We start from the raw sequence: 19,703 nt of genomic DNA, 5'->3' as shown, positions 1-19,703 counted from the left end.
GAGAACATACAGAAAACGACATGTAAACGTGTTGTCTTACACCTTACCGGTGTGCTGTATGTGCCCCGGCTGTATCTAGGCTAACGGCTAACATGCTAACTATTATTTCTATGTCACTAGTCACTTGAAACAAATTTAGGATGATAGGAGACGGGTTGAAATAAACCGAAAATAAACCTTTAAAGAAAATATCCATAGTATATTGACTTCTGAGCACTGATTCACATGTTTTTGACAGGATGTCAGTAAAGAAGCCATCAGAGATGACCATGCTCATCATGTCTTGAAGATCTTTGTCATCCATGGAAATGCGGCACAGGAAGGCCACACCCTTGCCCATGTGTCGATCATCATCGAGGGAAAAGAGGTTCTTGATGACTGTAAAAGTGTGGCAAAGGCTTGCCTTCTGCTCATGGGCTTTATCTATGCAATGAACTTGAGTTACCCACCAAAGCTGAAATACACATTCGAAGTGTTTCAGAAGCTCTTTCTTGAGCCTGACATCCTGAAGATGTCTCCCAAAGTAGTTTGCACAACAAACTTCTATCACGAGTGTTTCCATGCAAGTTTCTGAACCAACTGCATTGTTTAACTTGTGGTTTGAAGGAAATACTTGGTGAGAAAAACTAGTTAAAGAAATGTCTTGTTCCAAATGTTGAGCCTGAGCCCAGTTTGTATGGTTACACGCTTGTATATTCTGTTATGGTAACTGGCACATGGAAGCATTGCAGGTTGGGGTTACAATTTTTGGAGTTACCTTTAAAATACCTAAAACAAAGTGACATTTTACTGATTGCACTTTATGTTTTTTGCAGTTATTGCACTTTATGGTACTTATTGCACTTTATGGTTCTTGCAGCTATTGCACTTTAAAGTGGTACTTCTAGGCATTTCATTGGACATTTTCTTTGTATATGTTCTCATCAAGGCCCTCTGAGATACAAAGCATCAGAGGTCAAATGTCCCATTTAAAAATGTTTGTCTCAGACCAGAGCACACAATAGACACCAGCCATCAGCCAAACGTGAGGTTGCATATGTAACCCTGGTCCTCTGAGTGAAGAGGCTTCCCCTCCACCCAGAGATATATTGTATATATATCTCTACTGGAGACCTGAACCCTTGGGTCAGGTGACGTGGATAATTTCTTTAAAACAATCCACCTGTGGTCGTGGCTGTCAGCCTATATAAACCTCTTCACTCAGAGAACCAGGGTTACACATGTAACCTCCCATTCTCTATCATTCCAGGCTTCCTTTCCACCCAGAGATATATTGTACCCAGAGATATATTGTATATATATTGTATATATCTCTACTGGAGATCTGTAAGACACACCGCGAGGGGTTAGAGCAGCAACTTTCGAATGAGACGTCCCTGCCACCAAAGTGCTCCACAAAATACATTGTGTGCCCAATGAACTACATACAAATGTACACTATATACACACACACCCCAGGCTAGCCAGCTCCACAAGACGCAAGATGCTGTTGCCACAAGCCCTGACGCCAGCCGCTACCAAGGCTACACGGCCCCGCAAGACGCAGAGGCCTGATTAAAGGGGTGGAGAGGCCTCTCAGGCAAGCCACACAGGCTGGCCTGACAAGGAAACAATGTGTCACTACCGCTGGGCCAAGCCAAGCACCCGCTCACCGAATGATGTGCCTGCAGCCACACTGAACTGGTAGAATCTTGCAAATGTGGATGGGCAGACCAGGTAGCTGCTGCGCAAATCTCATGAGAGACACACCGCGCCATGACGTCCAAGAAGTAGCCATGCCCCGGGTTGAATGTGCCCGCACGCCAGACAGGAAGGGCACCCCTGCCCCCACATATGGCTGCTGGATAGTTCCCACAATCCAGTGAGAAAGACGGGCCTTGGACAGCAGCCGACCCCAGAGGTCTGGCCTAAAACAGAGTTGATCCGTCTGTCTATGGCAACGTGTTCGTTGCAAATACACCCTGAGTGCCCTAACTGGGCACACAAGTGAGTGCCTCCGATCACCTTCCTCTGTTGAGTCAGAGAAGAGAGACAGTACCACCATGTCTTGGCTCATCTGAGAAGGAGACAAAACCTTAGGAAGGAAAGCAAGGTTTGGATGTAGGACCACCCTTGCCCCCTCTAGCAAGAGCCTGCACAGATGCTCATGCACAGAGAGAGCATGGAGCTCCCCCACCCTCTTGGCTGCTGCCAGCGCCAATAAAAGAGCAAACTTAAAGGACAACCATTTTAGGTCCAATGACTCCAACAGCTCAAACAGAGATACCTCAAGAGCCCTTAAGACCAGCTCCAAATCCCAGGGTGGGAGAGACAGTGTGGAACACAGGCCATCACTTCGCCTAGCACCCTTAAAACCAGTTTGTCTGCCTCTTCAGGCAACTGGCAGCGTCCCATCTGAGCTGCCTTAATCGCCACCACCATACCCTTGAGTGTTGAAGGCGACTTCCCGGCATCCAAAAGACCCTGAAGGAACTGCAGGATAGTAGGGGCTGAGCAAGTTACTGGGTCAACATGGTGCCCCCCACACCAGGCTGCAAAGGCCCTCCAACTGTACGTGTAGAGCCATCTTGTAGATGGAGCATGAGCCTCCTGCAGCATACAGACCACTTAAGGAGATAACCCCATAGTTAACAATGCAGACCCCTCAGGGGCCATGCCCACAACCTGAGCCCCTGGTGAAAGGGATGAACCAGAATCCCCCAAGCCTGGGACAGCAGGTCCCGATGTACTGGGAGCTCCCACGGAGTACCGTCCAGCATGATACGAGAACCAGGTCATGTGTGGCCAATATGGGTCCACCAGAATCTGCCTCAGTCCTTCCATCCATACCTTTCGTAGGAGGGATGGAAGAAGGACAAAAGGGCGGAAAGACGTACAAAAGGACGCTCGGCCATGGGGAGGATTGTCTCCCCCCAGGGAGAAGAAGAGGGCGCAATGGGTTGACTCCTGTGATGTGAACAGGTCGATCTTTGCACGTCCGTAGCGGAACCAAATCTCCATTACCACCTGAGGGTGTAGTCTCCACCCCCCTGGGTCCAGACCTCCTTTGGACAGCAGATCTGCAACTCGGTTTTCCACCACCGGCACATGGACCGCTCTCAGGGACAGAACCCTGGGGTCTGCCCAAAGCCACAGGCGGTGCACCAGCTTGCAAAGGTGAGAAGAAATCAACCCGCCTTGCCCGTTGATATAAGCTGCTGCTGTCACACTGTCCGTCTTCACCAGCATGTGCTGACCCTGAAGTTAGGGCAGAAAATGTTGCAGGGCAAGATGGATGGCCAACAGTTCCAACATGTTGATGTTGTAAGTGATCTGAGGACCACTCCAGTGACCGCTGACCCCACTCCCCCTGAACACTGCACCCCAGCCTGTCAGTAATGCATCTGTCGTCACCAATTGACGGTGTGTTACTGGACTCGGCACCCTGCCTTTGGCGAGATTCCTGCTGTCCTCCCACCAACAGGGAGCCACCCGCAACCACCTGGTTACAAGCACCATGGTATCCAGGGACTCCCGGGACCCAAACCCAGACCCAGGATGCATCTCTGCACAGGCCGCATGTGTAGGAGAGCCAAAGGGACTGCTTGGACTGAGGACGCCAACAGGCCCAGAAGGCGGAGACACTGCCTCCATGTGACCCCGGCCCCCAGCCTGAATAGAGAGAGCCCGGACCTGATAGACAGCTGCCTCTCCTCTGTCAGCCATCATAATGATGTCTCTCACATTAAATTCTACAATTTGGCTTCAATTTAACACTTTCACATCTGATGTTCATATGCATTGGTCAGAGTTTCCCTACAGGTGTGCAGATTTTGTGTGTACACAATGTTTATAAATGAGACCCCAGGTGATTTGAACCAGTAAACACACTGAATAAAGCTGTTTCACATTGAACAAGCAGTGTTTTTCTGACACTGCTTATTGCAGAGGGGCTGCTAACCACCGTGACCAACGAGAAAATGTGGTATGGCGAATATCCCTGTCTAGAGCTTGTGTTTGGTTTGTCCGTTCGAGGCTACTGTAGAAATATGGTGGTGCAACATGGTGATCTCCGTAGACGAGGACCTGCTCCCCATGTAGATATAAACGGCTCTTTGTAAGGTTATGAAAACACAATGATTCTTATTTTCAGGTGATTACTGAGGGGTGGCAGTAACTCAGTCCATAGGGACTTGGGTTGGGAACCGGAGGGTTGCAAACCAAAGCCCCCGTCTGCACCAAACTTGGAGCGTGGACTTACATCTGGAGAGGAACCTGTTCACCTCCTGGCCAGGAAGGCACCAAACCCCCAACTGCTCAGGACGCCTGTCCATGGGCAGTCCTGATTGTGCATGTGTGTGTGTATTTTGGACCTGTGTGTATGTGACAGAGTGAAAAATTATGAATTTCCCTTCGGGATTAATAAAGTATATCTTCTTATACACTCAAGAAAACACTTATTATCTTCAATTTCTGCCAATGTATCCCCCTAAATCCTACACACTGGACCTTTAAATTTCCTGCGTTTCCATTTCTTTTAAGTGTAAATCAAAAATGGCATAAAAACAAGTGTTAATGTCAGAGGGGAAACTTATTTGTGGAACCAGTGTCTCCTTGGCTCTGTTCTTACTGATGGAAACATCGACAAAACTATGAAAAAAATTACAAAAGTCCAGCAAACATCTGATGGTCTCATTTTAATACAAATATAGGCATATCATACAGAATTGTATGATATGCCTATATTTGTAGAGTTTCAGTTTTTAGTGGTTTTATTCACAAAAAAAAAATCAGGAATGGATTGGGTTGAAGCTGGGCTCTCAGGAGAAACAGGGCAGGCGAATGGGTAACTACTAGATGTGGATCTGAAGCAGGCAGGCAGGCAGGCAGGCAGGCAGGCAGGCAGAGCAAGGCTGGAAGCAGGTGGTAGGCTGAAGTGGCAGGCACACAGGTAATCAGTCAGTGTCGATCTGAGGCAGAAAAAAAACCCCAAAATTTCAGCAAAAAAATCCATGAGGGAAAAAGCAATCAGCAACAGGTAAGCCCTGGTTAGTACTGCAAGGCAGATTGAACAATCTGGCAGAGACTGGACTGCAGAGCCGGGGTATTTGTACTGCTGGAGTTGATTGGTGGATGGCTTTCAGGTGAGCAGGCAGATTGGCAGCAGGAGTTGATTGGCTGGCAGCAGGACTGATGAGCCACACCCAGACACAGAGAGACAAACAAGGAACCACAAGAAACAAAGGAGAGGGGGAAAACAGCTGACAAGTGAGGAATGAAGGAAAGGCACAGACTATGACAGAATTGATAGTTTCCAAACAAATGAGGCCCTCTGAGGCCCACAGAGAGTTGTTTGGAGCTGAGTGGATATTAGATTTCTCCCATCTATATGTGTTACTGTTAAATAGAAGCTTTAGTTTTTATTTTGAATTCTCAGTCCAGGTGGATGGAGGCTGTCTCTGACATGTTGTGACTACATTTAGTCTCCTGCTGCTCCTTCTTCTATATTTTCTGCTTCATCTCAGTTTTCTTCTTCATTCCTGCAGGAACACTGAAACTTGATCTGCCTGAAGGCATAGATCTGGAGGAGGAATAGATACACATGTCTGCTGCTGCTGAAGGGAAACCACACTCAAATCCTGCTGCTTTGTTTCTTTCATATGCTTGGACTCTACAGGGCCCCGTTTCCCAGTTTCGATGTACCTTGGTGCTGTACGGAGGTCTCTAAGATATACCTTAGCTAAGGGGCTTCTTTTCCTACGAGTGTTTCCCAAACTGTCCCTTAGCGGTTGCTCATAAGGAGTACATTGTTAGTTAGAGTTTTCCTTCACCACGGTGCAGAAAGTGTTTTATCTCATATAAAGGTAAATAAATGACATTGTAATATAAAAAGTATTGCCATAATAATTTTACCTCCAGCAAATATTATATCATAAATGAGGCTATGCCTTTTTCAGAACATCTGCTGTTAAAGCAGCGCTTTAAAACTAAGTTTCCATCCAGGTGAGCATTTTGGCACTATTTCATGTATTTCAAGCATGAGGTCCTGTAGACCCGGGTGCACAAGCTGGAGTCCTAAAGACCATCAGTAGAACAAAATAAAAGGTCGGAAGGCCAAAACGAAATAAAAGGTCTCTTGACCAAACAGAAATTAAGGTCGGAAGACCAACTTAAATAAAATGGATAAATTAAAATAAGGTCTGACGACCAAACATAAATTACATCTGATATGACAAAACAGAAATTAAGTGGGTCCCTCTGACCAAAGAAAATTAAGTGTTGCACAGATGAGCATTCAGAGGCGGTCCAATGACCTTGGTGTTGGTGCCTGTGGCATGAGGTCCCACAGACCATGATGGAGCATTTGTATGGAGCTTTATCCCTATCTTTATTCAGAAGAGTGGTCTATCAGTTTGAGAGCATTATTTATTAATTTCACGCTGCCCTCGCACTCAAATAGCCTCTGCTTGCGCTTGGATTGAATCTGTTTCTGCTCAAACTGTGTGCTCGCACTCAGATACAGTGTTGCTTGCACAGATTTCCTGCTTGAGTTTCGGCTTTTCTCCTCGTGCTCAAACTGTTTCTGTGCGCTCACAGAATTTCTGCTCTCAGATTTCTACCCTGAGCTTGGATTTTTTTGTGTAACAACCCTGTCAAAATCCCCCAACCAATAGAATGCCAGATTTACTGTTGACCAATGAAATGATCCCTGCCTCCTTGTGGGTGCGTTCGCTTTAGTATTAGAGTGTCCAGTCTGGGCAGGTACTCTTTAACCGGGTTCATCCACTCCCACCCTCTTCCCCTGTCGGGAGTTATTTTTCAACAGTCACCGGCTCACTATACATTATCCCTTACAGATATATATATATTTATATATATAAGCAATATCTCACGAGAGGGAGTGACGTTGTACTGTATAACGTCACAACCTCGAGTGTGATATTGCTTTTATACAACAGGTCAACAACAGCTTAAACAGCAATGCGGAGTAAGGAAATGTTAACAAAAGGTGATGAAATAAATTATTTAAGTATGTTATGTAGCTCCGGGGGAAAAAAAAAAACAGATCCCCCGGTCTGTTGCCAGGCAACGCAGCACACACGCCAGGAACTCACAAGCTACTTTGTATTTACATTGATCTGCAACTGTGTAACTTCGTCCAGTTCGGCTGATGAAACGTTAGCAAATCTGGATGCACTGGCTGGATTCAAACACACCTGGAGGTCTGCACAGAAGAGTCCTGGCTTTCCTTTTCCTCGTCCTCTCCTGACGACCACTCATAATTTAATTCAAATGTAATTTTGGGGAACGTATCCATCTTCTTGGTGTAACGCTATAGTGTCGGTTTGCGTCAATGTAGCGAGTGTGACAGTTGGTTAATTAACGGTTGTATTTATATTTATAACACCTGTGAGCAGAGTGATTTTACTGTTACAAGTCCCAGTGATGTTATACTCTATATCAGCACTCACGGAATGCCTCTCATCCAATCAAATCAAATTACTCGGTCGGAACTAACTGTTGTATAATACATATTGTAGTGACTGGGGCTGTGACTGTGATAAGTGAACTGTAAAATGATGAATGGTCCCATTAAGGGCCCTACCCAGAATGCACTGTGTTCAGGAGAAGTGTGTGTTGTTGTTGTTTCGTGCGCTCGGAGAGTGCATGTTCTTTTTTTTTAGTGTTCGATCTGCCCGTGTGTGAGTCTCATGCAGAAGACTTTTGTTCCCTCGAGTCTCGGGGTATGTGTTAAGACGGCTTCACGTCAGTTGCAGGATGCCAAGCTCTGTTGATGTTCAGGAACGACCAATAAAAAGGAGCTGTGAGTTATAAGAAATCTGGTGTTGATGAACTTTAACCTGCCGCTCGTCACAATATATCTATCTATCTATATATATATATCTATATATTTATATATATCTATATATCTATATCTATATCTATATATATATATATATATATGGCGCACGTATGTAAATTAACAGTCACTTTATTCCAAAAGTGGTAAAGAAAGCAAGGGAAGAACATTTAATAAAGCCCTGGAGGGTGGGAGTGGATGAACCCGGTTAAAGTGTACCCGGACGGGAAGCTCTAATACTAAAGCGAGCGCGCCTACAAGGAGGCAGGGAGTAGGACTCGCTGACAGACATATTTCAGACAGGACTTGCATTATGCCTGGTACACGCTACACGCTGGTACTCACCAATTATCCCCGGTCGTCTTTCACGGCGTGTGTGATGTCATCGGGTTATTCTGTTTTTATTACTTTCACTATTATTTGAGTCACTGCCAGAACTGTGTCTGTTCCATCAACTGTATAAAAATATGTGCCAGCCGACATGTTGTTGTAGTCACCTAAAAGCATCAGCAGATGGCAGGAGCTACATTTGAAGCGCCATATGTAAACTGTCAAGCTACTGTATCTTCCACAGGAAGTTCTGACAAATGTTTCAGAATAAAAGCCTATTTAGAAAATGGAGGGATTCTCTCAGCCGAGGTTATAAGGGGCTTTTAATTTGAAACAAGTGTTGAGTTTGAAATGACGGTGCGATATGTTAACTTTACAAAGACAACGGAGCGGATAAAAAGTAAATATATAAACACACAGAGGGATTAATAAATAACAGAGTGTCTATAATGTAGTTTGTTTCAAATGAAGCTGGGAGCCTCTGCAGTTGTGGTGAGTAAAAGCCCCGCCGCTATTTGTTAATGTTATTACTTTATGTCCGACCGTGAGGATGTACCATTGTTTGCTAGCTTGATGCTAATGACAGTAACGTTAACTCAGCAGGTTGACAAAGTGCCTCTGCTGTTTCACACCATCATTTCCCCCTTTTACTCTGTGTGGTAACATCCCTAGAGGAAATATTAAAAACACTGGAGTGTTGTTGTCATACAGTTGTCTACGGCAGCAGATCGTTCTGTGTTTCTACTGGTCAAAATGACGGCTGTGATGGGAGAATTGGATCTCAGTGAAGGGCAAGTGGTCCATAACTTTAATTTTGGAGACAAAAAAATGTAGGCTTAGCGCCCTGTGGTCCATTGCCCAATAGGAAATGTAGAATACTCAAAAGTACTTTAAAAGATTTAAAATCTCGTAGTGACAACCTGATTGACTGATGGAGGTCATGGCTACTTACAATAGGACAGCTAGAAGAGTGCATTTCCGGAGGCAGCTGATTGGAGGAAGCAGTGGGAGTGAGAGAGAGGGAACTGTGAATGAATGAGCACAGAAAGGTCTTCCTGATTGAACTTACGCTGAGCTTCATTAAATGAATGTGTGGGAAACCCTCAAACATATTTTAAAAAGTCTTTATATGTCTTAAGTGGAAGAATCTTAATTTGTAAAGTAACTGAGACTCTCAGATAAATGTAACAGAGTACCTCTACTTGATTTCAGAGAAAATAGTTTTTCCATGGTCATGGAAAACCTGGAAAAGTCATGGAATCAGTAAAATCCTTGAAAATTAAGGAAAAAAATTGTGTGTGTGATGAAAATAATTGTTAAAGTAATCTTCTGTATATAACCTATAACGTAACAGCGAATTTATTTTTGTAGCTGTTGACGTAACATGGCTCTAATATGCATAAATTTGTGACATTTTGTTTACCATCGTGTACAGTTCCTCATTTTCTCCCCGTATTCCGTCTCTCCATACACATATGCTAGTTAGCTAAAACTGTTTGAATTATGTCAGACGGATGAGGCAAGTCTCACTCTGTTAACACAGAGGTACCAGATCTGTCCGCAGCTTTAAGTGCTGTGTTGAAGTTCTGTTGACACTGTGCAGGAAAAACTTAAAATTAAAAAAACCTTAGAGTTTCTCATCTGAAAACCTTTTAGCTTCTCGCCATCATCAACAAATTTTTGATGTAATGAAAAGAGTCGGTCTACCTTTTCCCAGCATCCCTCTGGAAGATATTAATGACAAACATGCAGCAGCTGTGGGTCCGGACTCTTGGTGACACGCAGTAGAACATCACCACACATTTTATTATTCAACTCAGCTTTACATATGAATATTTCTATTTACAGAAGCCTGGTACCTGAGAGACCGTTAGTCTTCACAAATCATTACAATAAAGCTGACCAAATCCATGTGATCCAGTCTGACCTCAGACATGAACACCAAAACACAAATGAATCAGTTGGGCAACGAAAGGGCTTTGTAAGTAGGGCTGCTTAATTTTGGGAAAAAATGAAACAAACAGGATTATTTTGGTCAACTTTGAGATCCGAATTATTCAACATGATTACTTATTGACTTTGGAAACATCATGCATTTCTTGAATTTAAGAGAAAACTTTTTGATAGCAGATTAATTTGAACTTTTAAATATAATTTGATAAAAAAATAAAAGCAAAAAAGAATAGATAAATAAATGAAAGTGGTGGATTCATAACACAAGTCAAAACAGGACCATCATTACAAAACAGAATGCGCCAAATAATCATTTAATCTCAACTATCTTGTTTTTATAGTATTTGGAGCAAAAGTCGTTATCAAAACTAGAATTTGATTAATCACCCAGCCATACTTTAGGTATGTGTGTTAGTGACAGATTCCAATTTTATGCCTCCCTACCACCGATAGCCGTAGCCAGAGGTATTATGTTTTTGGGTTTTCTGTCTATACCTATGTATGAATGTAGGTGTATCTGTCCATCCTATTCTTGTGAACGCAACATCTCAAGAACACCATGAGGACATTTTTTAAAATTTTGCACAAATATTTACTTGGACTCAACTGTGAACTAATTCGATTTTGGGGGTCGAAGGTCACTGTGACCTCACAAAACATTTTTTTGGCCATAACTCATAATTTGCTAATTATGGCAAAATTATTTTACACTAATAGGATACAATGATGAAAATTTCCTTAAATTTGGCACAAACATCCACTTGGACTCAGTGATGAACTGATTTGATTTTGGTGGTCAAAGGGCAAAGTCAGTGTGACCCGGTCAATCTCTTCCTCTTAAACACAATATCTCAAGAACACCTTGAGGGAGGAATTATTAATTCTGCTCACAATTAATATCCAGCCTGGTCTTACTCCCATTGCGTCAAAATACATGGCTTGGACAGCGTCCCAGATGTCATAATAGTGATTCCAACAAGCACTGGACTTTGACCCAGGAGAGCAGTGTTCGAGACCAACAAATAACATCAGTTGCAGCGCTTGTGCCAATTACAGCTGGATGTTTTTTTTAGCGACACACTGCTTCCTTTCCAGCTGCATTCATGCCACTCAAAGCTTGCTTTTTTTAAAGCAACATCGGCAGTCTTTTCCATAACCATAACCAAGTAGCGTTGCCTAAACCTAACCACCAATGCCTTCTCACAGACATATTTGTACCACACAAAGCTGGGTGTTTTTTTACTGTGATGCGTATTTTTTTTTTCCTAACCATAACTAAGTAGCGTTTTTGCCTAAACCCAACAGGTGACCCCTACTGACTGCTGCATTTGTGCCACACACAAATATTTTCAGCAACATCTGGTATCTTTTTTTAGCGAGTTTTTTTTAGCGACATCTGGTATCTTTCCCTGACCATAATCAAGCAGTGTTTTTGCCTAAACCTAACCGCTGATCACCTACTTATAGCTGTGTTTGTGCTATTTAAAGACATGTATGTTTTTAGTGACATCTGCAGTTGTTTTCTAATCATAACCAAGTAGTATTGCTGCCTAAAGCTCACTGCCTACCCCTTCTCACCACCGCATTTGTGCCACACAAAGCTGGATAATATTAAGTGCCATCAGCTATCTTACCCAAACCATAACCAAGTAGTACTGTTGCCTAAACCTGACCACCGACCTCTTCTGCGTCAAGATAGAACAAAAAATGCTCCGGCCCCTGCGTCATTGTAGTAATGCCAGGGTCCTACCTAAGTGGCAGTATATGATGAGTAGCGATGACATGGCGTTGTAATATGACAGATATGTAAGTTTGGGGGTATGTTGTTTGCTACAGTTTTGAATAAACTGTTGAAACTGCAGCGGTTGCAACCAAACAAATAATAGTTATCTACTTTTAAAAACCCAAACTGAAAGCCTAAAAATGACCAAGACAGCTTTAGTCATTTATTTACTTATTTACTTATTAATTAGTAGTTAATACAATTAGTACATTATTACAGCTTGTCTGCAGCTTACATTTATCTACACGGTTGTTTTCTTACTGCAGTCTCTCTTCAAACGAGAGATTTTTTAAAAAAATCTCACTGAGACTAACAGGATACATAAAGGAAGAAAAAACTTTGATGGGTGAATTCACAAAGGATATTGTAATTTTTACAGCTGCTAAACCTGCACAAATGGAAACCATGTAATTTTCAAATGCACCCACAAAGGACAAAATGCACCAGAACTGCACTGTCAAGTGAACAGTGTCTTGATGCTCCTGTGCTTATTTTCACATATTTAAATCAGGTAATATGCATACATTTGGTGCAAAATTGGCCCCTTTCTATGCAAGTGAGCTTCACTGCAAATACAGTCCAGTTCACAAAGATCAGCGCTACCAGCCACACAGTTACAGTAAAATTGTTAGCGTCTTAAGAGAGTTGGTCGGATCTGAAGCGTACTAACAGACAACAAATCCTAAATACAGTTTCTCTCTGTCACATTTAAATTCCTGCATAAAGTTTTGAGAAATTCCTCTGCACCTGTAGTGCGTCATCTGAACATTGATCACTTTTTTTTCACTCTGCCATTGTTCTGCAACTACTTATACTTCACCACCTAGATAATTTCAGTCAGCTGCAAACACTTTATGGCTGTGTTTGTGCTGCTATATAATTAGTGTAATATCTTTGGTGAATCAGACCCCGAGATGGGGCAGATAGTGGTTACATTGCTCAATTCATGATTTTATCAGCAGCTGCAAAAATCCTCTGTGAATTCACCCCTGAGAGGATCCATAAAATGTTCCTCTGAGGAGGTGACACTTAAGGCATTGCTGAGCTCGCTTACTCAGCACTACAGTCCTGGTCAAGACGTTGACAAAATCCAATGTGATTTTCTGCAATCACAACATTATTAAACATTTTTACATCCAGAAAAAAATCTGGAGGCACATTGACAATAAAGAAACAGTTGAAACTGAGATGCAAAATCTGGTTTGTGTATATTACCCAAAGATGTACACAAAAGTATGCCAGCCTCCGCTCTTCTGGTTTCAGTCTTTCCACCAGATGTTGAACCTGCTGCAGGGATTTGATCCCATTCAGACACGTGAATTCCAACACTAGTGTTGGTGATGAGGTCTGAATCACAGTTCATCTCATCCCAGAATGGAAGAACATTATTGTCTAAAATATTGTTGTTTGCCTCAGCGTTAAGATTTCCTTTTAGGGGAACAAAAAGGCCAAAACCAGAAGAAACAAACCAAATAGACAAGTGTACACTTTTAGCCATATAGTATATATTTATAGTTCATGTTTTGACCAGATATAATGTAATAATCACAGAAATGGGCCATATTTGTTAAGAATAGGTCTGGATTGAAACATCATGCTGGTGGCTAAAACTGCAGCTCCGATTTCATACTTTTCTATCAGCAAATGTGTAAACAAACATCTGTGTTTTCTCCTTGAGGGTAATTAGCTTCCAGGATGAGTGTTTCAACGTATTTGTCCCCACCTTTTTTTTATTCAAAACTTCCCAAAGAAGAAACTGATTTTCCTCCTGTAGAAAGAGTGCACATGTGTATTTCTGAGGCTCTCCCTTTAGTGGGGATCTATTATCACTAGGGCGATTCATAGGTCCCTTACAGTCTCCACTTCATCTCCTCAGAAGTTGAGTGCAGTGTGGATGTGGCCCTTCTTCTCCCAGACCCTTATCCTCTCACCCGAGGCCCCTCCTTCCTTGAGGAGGCGTGTCAGGATGCTGAAGAGGCGCTGATGGACGTCCCTGCTCTGATCTGCCTCTCCTCCTCCTCCATTCTCCTCCTTCTCATCCACACCTCCATCTGTTTCCGAACACTCCTGCACCACTCGCTGCAACTCCACCTGAAAAGACACAGAAGATGATTTTAAATTTGGATTTTCAGAAAAAGACCCATGAAATTCTTAAACCTAAAAACTGTTTTAGCATCAAAGCAGCTAGAAGTTTCTCTCTAACCCACTACACTTTTTTGAATTTAATATAAGTTTGTAGTTTGTCAGCCTAACATCAGTATTTTATGCTCTGCAAGGTGACCTTGGGTTTTTTGAAAGGTGAAGATGAAAGGTGAAATAAAAAGTATTATTATCATTATTATTGTTGTTGTCATTTTGTTTCTTCATATTGCACTATTGCTCTTGTCATTTCACTTTATTCTGTTCACATGACATCTAATGCATGTCTTTCTGCTCTGCAGGAGTGATACCTGCTTCCTGCAGTTGCAGGTTTTTGTGATGATTTTCCTTTTTCTGCAGCCCAGTCACCAGAAAATAAGTTTGCATCGTACGTTTCTGAAAACCAGAAATATGTTACGTTTGTAAGTTGATATTATTAAGCAGATACGTTTAAACTTTATATTTTAACAACGCTGTGGTTAATGTGTGTTTAGGTTTAGGCGCAAAAACCACTTAGTTATGGTTAGGAAAAGCACATGATTTGGAAGAAGAAAAAAAAGAAGAAGAAGAACTTTATTAATCCCTGAGATGAAATACAATTTTTTTCACTTTGTTCTCAAATACACACAGGCCCAAAATACACACACATGCACAGACAGGACCTATACATGCATTAAATGGAGAGATGTCAGGGTGAGGGGGCTGCCTTGGACAGGCACCCTGAGCAGTTGGGGGTTCAGTGCCTTGCTCAAGGGCACCTTAGAAGTGGCCAGGAGGTGAACTGACACCTCCCCAGCTACCGTACTTGGACTTGAGGGACTTGAACCAGCAACCCTCCAGTTCCCAACCCAAGTCCCTATGGACTGAGCTCAGTTTGTTTAAAATACCCGCATTTGGTAGCACAAAAGCTGCTGGAGAAGCGGAAATAGGATGCTAAAAACAACCATTTTTGTTGTTTGTTGGTCTTGAACAGTGGTCTGCAGCTTGGCAGGCATCGCCCACATGTCTTACAGGTATCTCGCCAAGGTGTCACACCATCCACCATCCTCTCCACTTCCTGATGACAAAGTCAGCTCATATACTACTTCATTTTATAAACTCTGCTATGAAACATACAAATTTGTATCCATGCTTTGCAGAAACGTACAATGCCAGTGTTTTATTCTGGTGACTGGGCTGTTTTCTGAGTTGAAGGTCTGACAACAGAACCCTTCATATGTTGTGCTGGTTGGGAATCCCTCTATTTTAGGATGTAGAAATAAAGCTGACTTGACTCAAAGTAAAAGGTGATAGGTAAGCCTAATGAAGCATACCTGAAATAAGTTGCTCATTTAATTATGTAAAAATAAATATCAAGAAGTTCTTTAAAGATATTTTTATATATGGCAAGTCTTACATTTGAATCATTTTTATTGTCTGCATTTGACCAGCCACCAAAGATGATTGAATATATACATGAATATAAATATAGAGAACATTAGATAATGATTGGTTCAGTGTGTTGCTGCTGCATTTATCTGAAAAAAAGACAATAAAAATAAAGAGAGAAAATAAAGTATATTAATGAATACTATAAGCATAATTTTAGATAAATCTCTGTACAAAAAATGAATGTAAATAAATAATATAAATATAAAAGTAAATAAAAGACAGTCCTACCTGCAGAGGGAGACCAGCTTTGGCCCCGAGCAGTGTGGGAGAAAACCATGGCCTGAAGATCTTCTCACAAATTACCTGAAGAGAAAAGAAGACGAAAGGTGTGAAGATGTGGAGTAAAGAGAAGAAAAAGAAGGGAGAGAGATGAGATCATCAGAAGACTAAGAGTGAAGATGCTTGGAGTGAAAAAAAGGAAGATAAGAAGCAGAGGAGAGAGGAAAGGAGAGGAGCGAAAATATAGCAGAATTATGGATTATGAGAAAAAGTAAAAGTGGAAAGAAAAGGAGGGATGAAGATGACGATGAAAGGAAAGTTAGAGAAAAGAAAAGAGGCAAAACAAACAAGAGATGAGACCAAGTGGAGAGAGGAGGGGAAGTTAAGAGGAAACATAATAAAAGACAAAAGATTAGATGAAATGAAAAAGATAGAGAGGAGATGAAAGGGAAAGTTAGTAGGTAATGACAAGGACAAGGGGAAAGGAAGTTATAAAGCAGTAAAGAAGAGATGAAGGAGACAAGAGACGGGGAACAGGAAAGTAGAAAGCAGCATGAAAATGTGGAGAGAGGAGGATAAGGAAAAGGTGAAGTATGAAAATACTGTGAAGAGAAAGTAAAGGACAGCAAAGAGACCAATGGATAAGAGGTAGAAATAGGGGATAAAGAAGAGGAGTGGGAATGAAAGAGAAGGACAGAACAGTAAAGATGAGAGATGAAAAGAAGTGAGGGGCAAAAAATGTGGGAGAAAATAAAAATGTAAAGAAAGGGGAGACGGGGAAAAGGAAAAGAATGAAGGTTAAAGGAAAAGAAAAAAGGAAAAGAGGTGAGGAAAGAGGAGGACAGTAGCCAAGTGGAAAAATAAAGGAACATTTAGAGAAAGAGGGCAGGGAAGGAAAGGTAAAGAGGGCAAGAAGACAAAAGAAAAGACAAAAGCTGAGTGATCCTAAATGCTTTTTGTTTCTACGTCATTATGCAGACGATGCGTCGCTTTTCATTATCAATCAGTCATCACACACAGTTCAAAGACAATGGCTCCTTTCTGTGAGGAGATGATTGACAGACAGGGTCATCAGAGGTTGTGCTCAGGAGACACCTGTGGAGTCTCAGGTGGACCAATTGGATAGCAGCATGTCATCACTGTGTCGTCAGCACCTTCTGTCTAGTGTCTAGTCTGCTCATAACATCTTTCTTCTGTGTTCTCCCTGTCCTTTGTTCATCATTTTACACTTTTCCCATCTTCTCTTTTTTCCTGCTCAACTCTTCATTTCTCCATTCAGCACGTTTTTTTTGACTTCCTTGTTTCTCTTTCTCCGTTTCTTTCCTTTTCATTTGTATTGTTTCTTTTTGTTATTTAGGATTTTTGTTATCAACCATTTTGTTTGTTTTCTCTTTGATTATCTAGATTAGTTTATCCTGGTTATTTAGATTATTTTTTGTGGATTTAGATTACTTCTCTTTGATTTTTTTTTCTCTTCAATTATTTTAGCTTTTCATCTATATTTCATTCCTTCTTTCTCTTTTACACTTTCTTTCTCCTCTCCTTTTTTCTCTCCTAGGTTTATTTCATTCTTTTATTCCTTTAAATCACATATTTTTTCAAACCTTTTAAATTTTATTTTCCAATAATCTCTTATGTTTTCTCTTCATTTTTGCATTTCAACTTCTTTTAATTGTAGTTTCTCTAATTTGTGTTTTCTCCTCACCTCTCATCTTTGGTTATTTTTCCTATTTTCAATTTTTTCTGTTCATATATATTTTAACATCTCTTGTCAGTTTTCTGTAGATTGTTTTAACTCCTTTAACTCCGTCCTTACTAAATTTTTTCCCACTTGCCCCTTTTAAAATTGTTTTCTTTCCTAGTTTTCTTTTTTTAATTTTCTTTTTTTTCTTGCATCTAATTTCTATTTTTTGTAACAGCCTTTAATTATGACGAGCGACTGTTACATATCTGTTTTTCTTCTGGTTTGTATAAGAAGTAAAAATTTCTAGAGTCTGCATTCTCGCTCCTCCCCTCTGTCAGATGCTTTCATGTTTGTGCATCACATCAAAGTCTTTGCTCTCACAAAAATATTTTCCATCCGTCTCATATTCACACATATTCTCCTCTGATGAATGCAGGTATCTCGTATCATATGACATGTGATACAGGAGTCGGCAGGGTGATGAGAGTCTGTCCCAGCGTTGTCATGGTGACGATGGTGATGTCCTGCTTTGTGTCCCTGATGCTTCTTCCAAGTGTGACAGGCCGATGCTTCAAAATGGCTTCAAGTTACTGCTGATGTGGAGGCAAAATATAGGTTGTTATTATTATTATTAGTAGTAGTAGTAATAGTAGTAGTAGTAGTAGTATTCTTGTTATTGTATAATTTAAAGTATTCTGAATACAATGTGAATTAGTGGAAAGTCCCAATAATGTATGTAATTATTTAATAATTTGATGAGACATTATGTTGCTTTCAGAATTACATTGACTAAATGCCTTCTTTAAATATACAGTATAAGTAAATTTCTATATCAGTTAAATCCCATCTCTACAGATGGAAATAATTTCATATTAATACTGCTACTAATACAACTCCTGCTTAAAGAAAAGGAAAGCAACTTATAATATTGTGATGCAACATATAATTGTGTAACATATAATTTTATTGGTAACATATATTCAATGTGATGCTGCTACAGCCACCATGATAGTACTACTACTACTGCTACTACTACTACTACTAATAATAATGAAAATAATAATTACAATAATAATGTGACTAAAATGCCATTCTGCTATCATGAACTTAAATGAAACTAAAGTTTTTGCTCCAGGTAATTACCAAAAATACAAGATGTTAAAATGTGATATTGTTGTTTTTAACTTTATTTACACAAAACCTCTCAACAGTTTCTGCAGTATCACCTAATGCAAGCTAATAGTTAGAATAATAAGAACTGCAACAAAACAACAAAGCTAAACATAAAAAGAAAAATCCAGACACTGATCAGAACAATTTTAACAAGTAAACTGTACTGAAAGAAAGAAAAAAAGACACAAAACCAAATCATGTTTTCCTGCATTTACAAATTCAGACTTTTTAAGCAGCAGGTGCATAAAAATGAAATCAAGCAAAATAAAAACAGTGAAATACCTGTACACATTGCCTCCTGATGACCCAGATGTTGCATCTCTAATATCACTGGTGCCAACAGTGAGGGGAACATCAACATTTTCTTTAATATTTGAAGTATTTAAAAGACATACAATACAGAGGATTTGGAGGAGCATTTGTGATATAAAGTGAATGAAACGAGTCTGGATTAATTACAGTCATTCACATTTATTCATAAATGTTTTTTTTCCATTATTAAAATTGGGATTTTAAACCTTTAACAAATTTATGCTTTTAAATGATTATTTCCACAATGTTTTATTGGTCAGTCAACATTGAAATTTACTGAAAACAAGGACGAGATAAAATAGTAACATAAGCTGTTAATTCCTCTGTTAATTTTTTATCACCTCTTTCAATATGTACTGATCATAGTAATAATGTTAACATTTTAAACAACATTTCACAGATTCATTTATTTCCTCTGGACACTGAACCTTCAGAAAAACATTCACACATGTTCAATAGGAAAATACAACTCTTAAAGTGTGTGAAAAAAATCCCAAAATAAAGATTTAAACAGAATATATCAGTGGGTTCAAACCTCCCGTCCTCAGATCAGTAATTATCATTCCACACGCCACTTCACTCCACACCTATAATTAAATGTTTTGAAAGATGGATTACCCAGAATTCTTGAGAAAACACAACCCTGTCATTTATCAGGCAGCTTCTTTAGGGCCGAGGTGGACGCACGGCAGCAAGAGGTTGTCGAGGCCTCGGTTTAAGTTTTCTGCATGGGTTACCAATGATATAAAAGGGAAGATTCTAACAGGATGTGTACTGAATACACAGAAAAGTAAAAAGCCAAAAACAAAAAAACAAAAACAAAAAAAAAATGAACGTTT

General features: G+C 40.6%; 1 protein-coding gene across 3 annotated transcripts in view; it reads right to left on the bottom strand.

The window, feature by feature from the left end:
- Nucleotides 1-9,937: 9,937 nt before the first annotated feature.
- The window catches only part of dipk1c (divergent protein kinase domain 1C), a 123,329-nt gene continuing 113,563 nt past the window's right edge, over nt 9,938-19,703 (bottom strand). For 2 of the 3 annotated variants that reach the window (XM_049565800.1, XM_049565801.1), the window contains exon 8: nt 15,788-16,297. In XM_049565800.1, the coding sequence (XP_049421757.1) occupies nt 15,863-16,297 (435 nt within the window). In that variant the 3' untranslated portion in view covers nt 15,788-15,862. The other variant, XM_049565802.1, reaches the window with a different exon arrangement.

Source organism: Epinephelus fuscoguttatus, linkage group LG21, assembly GCF_011397635.1.
Source record: "Epinephelus fuscoguttatus linkage group LG21, E.fuscoguttatus.final_Chr_v1".
Classification (NCBI taxonomy): Eukaryota; Metazoa; Chordata; class Actinopteri; order Perciformes; family Serranidae; genus Epinephelus; species Epinephelus fuscoguttatus.
The sequence above is the reverse complement of the archived record's forward strand: the minus strand, read 5'-3'. Positions and strand labels throughout refer to the sequence as shown.